Consider the following 9,284-nt stretch of genomic DNA (forward strand, 5'->3'; position numbering starts at 1 on the left):
AACACCTACCGTCAGTAGAGAGAGAGAGAGAGAAAACAATTCCGCGGTGGTCATTCTAGGCCGGTGCGAGGGAGTAGCGTGCAAAATTGTTTGCAGTGCGTGTCCTCCTGGTGAAGCTCTGGATCCAGGGGTAAACAAACGTTGCACTTATTGATTCACCCCCTTGAGGCCGCATTCCGGCAGCGACCCGCTTCTGGGAACCACCCCATTCCCCCCTCCCCCTCCCCCTCGCTAATGACGTGTTGGTGGGGCGCCGCTGTTGCTAATTATCGCTTCCACCCTCAAATTCGGCTTCCAATTCACCCTCTGTGATTCCAGTTTCCTGGGAATTCACCCAGCATGTTTAAATGACAGTTGGATATTATATATAATATATATATATATATATATATATATATATATATATATATATATATATATATATATATATATATATTATATTATATACACACATACTGTATGTGTGTGTGTGTGTGAGAGAGGGAGAGAGAGAGAGAGAGAGGGAGAGAGAGAGAGGGAGAGAGAGAGAGAAAGAGAGAGAGAGAGAGAGAGAGAGAGAGAGAGAGAGAGAGAGAGAGATGAGAGAGAGATGAGAGAGAGAGAGAGAGAGGGAGAGAGAGAGGGAGAGAGAGAGAGAAAGAGAGAAGAGAGAGAGAGAAGGAGAGAGAGAGAGAGAGAGAGGAGAGAGAGAGAGATGAGAGAGAGGAGGAGAGAGAGAGAGAGAGAGAGAGAGAGAGAGAGAGAGGGAAACTGCATGAACACGCAAGCCATAGACCACTAAGAACTCTATATGACCCGGCCAGGATTCGAACCCATGCCGTCCAGGATCACCCGTAAACGTACACAGTACCGTGACCACCGCACCAATGATCGTCTGAACGATCATTGGTGACGATCATATAATATATACCCTGAACCCTTCTAAGTGTGATATAATCTCTTACTATCAACACATGCTCACGACGACGACACACACACTTTGGATCTCGTCCTCGGAAGCCCTCCACGAGTGACTTCGGAAAGGTCCCTGACCTGAGGAGGATACATGAAAGGCTTGAAGACACCAACGTCCACGAAGATAAATTTATCTTCTTCACCAGCGTCTTCTGCTGCAGGTTGGGCCTATTGTCTAAGGCGTTCACATCCACAATAATATCCCAATATCAATATCCCACAAGAGCCACAGTCAATAAGGTTATATTCACCTAGCTAGGTGAATATAACCAGATTATTAAATGATTTGTGGAAATAGGTTCGTTACCTTTGTACTGATGACCTACGAAGTCACTTTAGTATTCATGCCTTCTTTTTGTGTTAATTATCGACGAGTGTTTAAATACCACAGCCACTAACAATGGCTGATAATCTAACCTAATGGAACTGTATTATCACGAAGGAGAAGGGAAGGGAGGGAGGAGGGGAGTAAGGGAGGTAAGGGAGGTAAGGGAGGTAATTAAGGGAGATAAGAGAGGTAAGGGAGGTAATTAAGGGAGATAAGAGAGGTAAGGGAGGGAGGAAATTCGAAACTCGAGACCTGAGATTAGCAAATGTTGAGAATGTCGACAACTGGAATGCTGTTCCCGCCAAACACACACCGAAACTACGACGTTGGTACAACGTTCGAAACAAGTTTTAACACCTCCTAACCAGTTATAACAACCAATATAGCAAGTTGTAACAACGTTCTAATACGTCCATAAACACGTTAAGCCAAGATGTAACAACTTTATTACAAATTGTAACAAGCGGAAAATAGAGACAGTTTCGGTTTGTGTTTCCAGGGTTAACCCTTGCAAGAGTAACAGGTCGTCTTCAAAGACTTCATTAACTACCTCCAGGACTAGAACGACCTGTGCAGCAGTAAGACGTCGTCTCCTCGTCTATGTCAACTGCCCACTCCCCCCTACCCGCCCCACCTTTTACCCCCTCCCCCTGGAGTACCAGGGATTTAATTATTAAGAAACTTAATTTACTGGCTGACAAAACTAGCTCGTTGACACGATTTGACGAACGTCCAGATTAAAGTGGTTTAGCCTCGGTGACTGGAAGCTACATATCTAGCCCCCCCAGTCATGTGGAATCTATCCCCGCCGGTTAGATCCCACATAATAGCTACAACCCACATGACGCCAGCCTTATTTTCTAAAACAGCCCGATACCAACTGAGAATCCCTTTACAGCAGTCGAATGTTGTATATATATATATATATATATATATATATATATATATATATATATATATATATAATATGTACACCTGTCCCCCTCCCTCCACGAAGGATGTAACCGGCAATCTAAGTACACAGGTATGACGTCGACTAGGTTAACGAGGCATTTGACCTGTCATCTTCCATCAGGTGCCCCTAATTATCACACGAGAGAAGCCCATGACATCACCCTAACAGGAGAAATGCTGAATAAAAACACTTGCATATTAGACACAAACCAAGATGTAAGATTACAAATTCTTGAAGCCCTTCACATAACAGTGGAACAACTAGATATAAATACTCAAATAACGGAACTATTCACTCTACCCACCATGAGAGTGAGAGCACTCTACCCACCATGAGAGTGAGAGCACTCTACCCACCATGAGAGTGAGGGCACTCTACCCACCATGAGAGTGAGAGCACTCTACCCACCATGAGAGTGAGAGCACTCTACCCACCATGAGAGTGAGAGCACTCTACCCACCATGAGAGTGAGAGCACTCTACCCACCATGAGAGTGAGGGCACTCTACCCACCATGAGAGTGAGAGCAATCTACCCACCATGAGAGTGAGAGCACTCTACCCACCATGAGAGTGAGAGCACTCTACCCACCATGAGAGTGAGAGCACTCTACCCACCATGAGAGTGAGAGCACTCTACCCACCATGAGAGTGAGAGCACTCTACCCACCATGAGAGTGAGAGCACTCTACCCACCATGAGAGTGAGAGCAAGACCGGAACCGCAAAGATACCAATAATGACGTCACTGGCCAAAACTCCATGCCAACTACCCTGTTGTTGTTGTTATAGATTCAGCTACTCGGAACAAGTTCCAAGTAGCACGGGCTATGGTGAGCCCGTAACTTACCCGGCACAGGAGCGGGGCAAGAAGCACGGGCTATGGTGAGCCTCTGTGTATGTATAGGTTATTGACCCTTATCTCTTACCTTTACTCCTCACTTAACTTTATGTACCTGCCCTCCCAGCGGTATAGATACAATGTGCTCTCTGCTTTTAATTAGTTACAGCACCGCTCCTGTGCCAGGTAAGTCCACTACGGGATCACCATAGCCCGTGCTACTTGGAACTTTTTGTTCCAGTAGCTGAATCTATAACAAAATAACAACTGCTTTTAGTTAAATGCCGTCAAGCAGTACGCTATCCCGCGATAGCAGCCTGATGATTAAATGCTATCTTAGCACACAGTATACATTTACTAAACTGATTGATTGATGAAGATTAAGCCACCCAAGAGATGGCACGGGCATGAATAGCCCGTAAGTGGTGGCCCTTTTGAGCCATTACCAGTATCAAGAGCTGATACTGGAGATCTGTGGAGGCGCGACTGCACCCTGCGTGACGGGAGATGTCTCCCGGACCAAGTGGTGACCAGATGGTCGACGATTTACTAAACAAAAAAAATCTACCACTTAAGGGCTAGTCATGCCCGTGCCACCTCTTGGGTGGCTTAATCTTCATCAATCCTTATAGCAGGAACAGTCACAGCCCTACTTCTGTGCCGGGTAAGTCCCCTACGGGATCACCATAGCCCGTGCTACTTGGGAACTCTTTGTTGCCAGAATTCTCAGTGAGAGATACACTGAGTGCTCTCAGTGTTGCCACCTCACGTGTCGGGGCCATTCCAGGCTCTTGGTGTTTGCGTAACATTCATAGAGTTATGACATTACCTTTGGTGATGCACGTTACAGAAGAGGAGACTCCTCTTATCTCTGTACACCGCCTCTCATTAACTCATCGTCTGGCGCAGAGTGAATGAAACGAGGCCACGATGTTGATATCTCACCGTCTGGCGTACAGGAGATCGTCGCAGTGTTGTGTATACACCGCCTGGCGCACAGGAAATCGTCGCAGTGTTGTGCATACACCGCCTGGCGTACAGGAGATCGTCGCAGTGTTGTGTATACACCGCCTGGCGCACAGGAAATCGTCGCAGTGTTGTGCATACACCGCCTGACGCACAGGAGATCGTCGTAGTGTTGTGCATACACCGCCTGACGCACAGGAAATCGTCGTAGTAACTTCACCGACTGAGGACCAGGGAAGCGAAGCAGGGAGGGGTACCTGGCCCTCGGGCAGCGTAAGGGAGGCCGCTGCCTTAACAGAGACCTACTGATAAGTCCAATTACGGAACTCTTTGAGTCCCACGACCAGAGAGATTCTGTGCTGAATACAGATTCGTGGTCACTACACAAAAGGGACCGAGGCTAGTATTCTAGGTTTAGGAAATGGGAGTGGGCTGGAGGGATAGGGAGAAGGAGTGCTGAAGGAACACGTAGGGAAGGAGGAAGAGGGGGGGGCAGAGAAGAAGGAAGATAGGGGTACCGGAGATGGGAAGGAGGGTAACGTAGGGAAGGAGGGTAACGTAGGGAAGGAGGGTAACGTAGGGAAGGAGGAGGCTAACGGGGGGAGGGGGGAATTTAACTGGTAAATGTGCCTATGTAACAGACCAGTTCATACCGCAATCCTTGCTTTAATAGGAGAGAGAGAGAGAGAGAGAGAGAGAGAGAGAGAGAGAGAGAGAGAGAGAGAGAGAGAGAGAGAGAGAGAGAGAGAGAGAAAGGCAGCAATGGAGAAGGTGAAAGAGAATGACGAAGGAAGAATTGAATGGGAGGGATCGGTAAGGAACAGTGATGGAAGGAGGGATGAATGAGTAGAGGAGTGGAGTGTGCAGACAGAGAGAAAGGGAGAGAGGAAGGAGGTGCAAGACGTAAGATAAGGCAACCGTTCAACATGTCAACAACAGGATTAAGATTTCGCAGAGTTAAAAGCCTCAGAGGATGGCAGGTGTAAGGGGTGGGGTGTAAGGGCAGAGGTGTGGGGGAGTGTGGGTAGAGTGGAGGGTGGGAGATAGGATGAGTGGTGGGGGGAGGGGGTTAGGGAATGATACGAGGATGACAGGTTGGGGGGGATAGGTAGATGGTGGAATATGAAAAGTGGTGGAAGAAGAATTGGGTGGGGATAGTGCATAAATGGTGGAAATGAAGGAGAAGAAATGGATGAATAGTAAGGGATAGTGATGGGGAAATGGATGAATATCATGAGTGAAGGGAGGGGGCCCAGAGGAAGTGAGGTGGAGTATTGAGAGGATTAGAGACACTAATCAGGAAGCATCAGTCTGGAATTATTCCAAACTCCTGAAACAGAAGGAAAACAGGACATTGTTATTGTCATACCTTCCTCCTCCTCCTCGACCCAAAATGGATGATTGAGAGCACGCGACACAAAGACCCGCTCTGTCCACAAGTCGATCAGGTCTCTGACACTTTCAGAGTCCAATTATCTTAACGAAGAGTCGGGTATCTTCGGCACTAATTACGCCTCCTAAAGCCCCTGACTCGCCCGGTATTTTCAAACTACAGAAAGGAGTCGGCATCAATCAGAATCCTTTCTGCTCACCGGGTTAACTCGTGCAATAAATTGACAAGTCAGTAGTAACAGACATGTTCAATTGTGCTGGATCCTAAAACAATTCAAGGTTTGCTTATGATTCAACATCATGTTGTGCAAGAAAATAGCAGGTAGCTGTTTGGCTCGAAAATAGTATGAAATGTTTGGATGATGAATGAGTAAAAAGATATATATATATATATTTTTTTTTTTTGGGGGGGGGGGAGGGACACAGAAAGCCATTGCCAATTAGAGGGTCAAGATTCTTACCTGCTCCCACCGCTTGTATTCCCTCTCCTCTTTTCAACCTCTCATCCATTCACGTCTTTATTAACTCTTTCTCGCTCTTCCTCTCTGTCTGTTGGTCCTTGCTAGACATTTTTCACTGTCTTATTATCTCTGTCTCTCTCCCTATCTTTCTGCCCGTCTCTGTCTCTCTCTCTGACACGACTGAACCTATCTCGTGAAGAGTTCTCTCCAGGTGCTCCGATGGTTGGGCGGTCGTCAGCGGGCGCTCACAGGCACTTCACCTGACGTACGCGTCGTTGAAACGTGAATCGAAATCAGCCAATAGCTCTTGTGAATATAAAAAGGGAACGTCGAGTTCTAATTCTGCTCATAGTTACAAGATGGGTAACACGTGAATAACGGAGGGGATGAACGTAGGGGGGGGTGGATTGGGGGGGTTTGGTGGAGGTATGAATGGATGTCTGGCCTTGAGAGAGGGGGGGAGGAGGATGTGGAGGTTCCTTGGAGACTGAGTCCTTGAATTAACTGGGATTTGCATTCCCATTTTTGTACTGCAATAGAAGATATTTCTATTTTGTTTAGTTTGGGAAAACGAAGCATATTTTGCTCGTTAGTTCTTATTCGTGGGTTAAACTTGCTTGTTGTCTGCGTCCTACGTAAATAGAAAAATAAATACTATAGCAAGTGTTCATATTAGAATATTTATATTTGTTTTTGTTTTAATTGTAAATAGTTTTTTTAGTGTTCTGGTTTGGATGAAGTGCGCGGGAGCTGATGTGGGTCATCACCAACGATCAATATAGCGGAGGGTGAGACATGGCTCTCTCTCTCTCTCTTCTCTCACTCCTTCTCATCTTCTTAATCCTTTGACTCCAATCTTGCCCTCTCTCTCTCCCTCCCCGTCTCTCATCGCCGTTGTCAGGCATTCCGCTTTCTTTCATAGTGATATCTTTCTGATTTTTTTCTTTCCCTTCCCACTCCTTCCTTTTTTCTCTGTCGTTATCTTAGAGGCTGTTTCACGTTCCTTGCGTTTCTTTCTCTTTCGCGATTTGTCCGTTCATTTTAGCTCTCTCTGTCTCCACCTTCTTATTAACATCTTAATTGCTTTCTCCTCATTTATGAGCGTACTTCACACCTCTTTCCTCACCTTTCTTTCTTATGTCCCCTTAAAGCCCCTTCATTCCTCTTGGCTTCACCTCCTCCACGCCCTCTCTTAAGCTGCTACTCCTCCTTCTTCTCCTCCTCCTCCTCTTCCCTCCTCTTCCTGGTCGCTGGCATTGATGCTTCAGCTCGAGGGCCTGAAGGACTTCTTTAGAATTCAAAATAGAAACCTAGCACGCCCACATACGGCCAGGTCTTGTGTGTGTGTGTTCACCGATAGCTGTTGCTGTCTGTGTTCTGTCGCTGCGTTGATGTGGCGGCGTTGATGTGACGGCGTTGATGTGACGGCGTTGATGTGACGGCGTTGATGTGACGGCGTTGATGTGGTGGCGTTGATGTGACGGCGTTGATGTGGTGGCGTTGATGTGACGGCGTTGATGTGACGGCGTTGATGTGACGGCGTTGATGTGGCGGCGCTGATGTGGCGGCGTTGATGTGATGGCGTTGATGTGGCGGCGTTGATGTGCTGCGTTGATGTGACGGCGTTGATGTGGTGGCGTTGATGTGACGGCGTTGATGTGACGGCGTTGATGTGGCTGCGTTGATGTGGCGGCGTTGGTGTGGTGGCGTTGATGTGGCGGCGTTGATGTGGCGGCGTTGATGTGACGGCGTTGATGTGACGGCGTTGATGTGACGGCGTTGATGTGGCGGCGCTGATGTGGCGGCGTTGATGTGGCGGCGTTGATGTGGTGGCGTTGATGTGTCTGTTTTTCACGGGCTGTTCTTGCTGCTGTCGTTGTTGATGTCGCTGTTGCTGATGGGGCTGTGGTTGATGTTGATGCCACTAACTGGTGTCGCTGTTGAAGCTGCTGAGGTTGCTGATGATGTGGTTGTAGATGCCTTGGTTGTTGATGCTGTGGTTGTTAATGCTGCGGTTGTTAATTCTACTGGAAGTTAATCCTCCTTCGGAGTAACTTCTTGTCTTCTGTTTCTTAAGTACTTACCTACAGGAGCCACTTCCCTGTTTCTCCAGCCTGTGGACAGGTCTCGTGTTGGGGGAACTGTGTTAATATGTATTTTGACAGTCAAAAAGCTTTATCATTCTTCGTGAGTATGTCTTATATGAACCTCAGCATCAGTACTTTTTTTTCTACTTTTCATTAGGTTTCTAAACTCTAATGTATTCTCGTTTATGGTTTGCTTACATGTCTCTTTCTCTCTCTCTCTCTCTTTCTCTCTCTCTCTCTCTCTCTCTCTCTCTCTCTCTTTCTTTCTCTCTCTCTCTGGTTCCTTTCATCCTTTGCGAAGTTTATCTCGACCTTACATTTGTGATCTCTGTTGGTTTATACGTGCTTAAATGCTGCCCTCCTGAATGCTGCCCTCCTGAATGCTGGCCTCCTGAATGCTGCACTCCTGAATGCTGGCCTTTCAAAATTCATTTTATTTATTATGCACCTTATACCAATTCCGTGGGTGGTGGTGGTGGTGGAGGTATTACAGAGGACATTTTAGAATCTGTTTATATCTTGAAATTCATTATCCTTTTAGTCGGGGGAAAATATCAAAGGTCAATGTACAACGATCAATCATTCCCAAGGGAGCTGTATAGCTGACTTTCCTTATGTTCACCTCGCGGCTATAAACAGCTTGATTGATCACCTCCCTCTGAGCCTTCGGGAGGTTCCCAGTTTTGCCACTATATAATCTTGCTATAATTCTAATCACTGATGATTAAGAGTCGAATTTGATTCTCTACTTGCAACCGAGTTATCGATCCATATACTTATACTTATAAGCACTACAACTGCGGCGCATTAGTGAATTGAAAAGGGCCGAAATATTGACCTTTCTTCGGGTCAATAAATATTGGTCTGGAATTGTTCAGTAGGTGGAACCACTGTTCCATCCAAATGGTGGAACAAAATGTTAGGGGAATGAAAGCCTTCCCATCTGACTTCGTGAGCACGACCCCGTCTAAAGACAGGAAGATAGAGGGGTTTATATTTTCCATAATCTCGCATCTAATTGGAAATAGAGTCGAGACAAGAGGAATGAGAGATGAAGAAGCAACATCCGTTCCTTATTTTGGGACATTCCAGTTATGTGTAAACAGCCCAAATTCCGGTGAAAGACACTTGTCGTTCACTCTACACACTCAGAGTGTACAGGCCCAATTGCACAGGCACTTGTGCATAAAGTGCACAATTGTTTGTCATTAATATAGCTGCCTCTTTTATGTTGAGTTTTCCATACTTCCTCTCAGAGGTTATAAAGTTCTCTCTCACATTTCTCACGTAACTCTGCTACTTG

The 9,284-nt window shown here is 46.5% G+C and overlaps 1 protein-coding gene across 1 annotated transcript in view; it reads right to left on the minus strand.

Annotated features, from left to right (window-relative positions):
* Positions 1 to 262: 262 nt before the first annotated feature.
* Positions 263 to 9,284, minus strand: part of LOC138358307 (putative proline-rich protein 21) — a 50,653-nt gene continuing 41,631 nt past the window's right edge. Inside the window, exons 3-5 of the mRNA XM_069316161.1 lie at positions 7,249 to 7,888; positions 945 to 1,129; positions 263 to 322 (exon numbers count right to left, since the gene is read on the minus strand). Coding sequence (XP_069172262.1) covers positions 263 to 322; positions 945 to 1,129; positions 7,249 to 7,888 — 885 coding nt within the window. The remainder of the gene's footprint in view (positions 323 to 944; positions 1,130 to 7,248; positions 7,889 to 9,284) is intronic.

This window comes from Procambarus clarkii, chromosome 82 (assembly GCF_040958095.1).
Source record: "Procambarus clarkii isolate CNS0578487 chromosome 82, FALCON_Pclarkii_2.0, whole genome shotgun sequence".
In the NCBI taxonomy this organism is placed as follows: domain Eukaryota; kingdom Metazoa; phylum Arthropoda; class Malacostraca; order Decapoda; family Cambaridae; genus Procambarus; species Procambarus clarkii.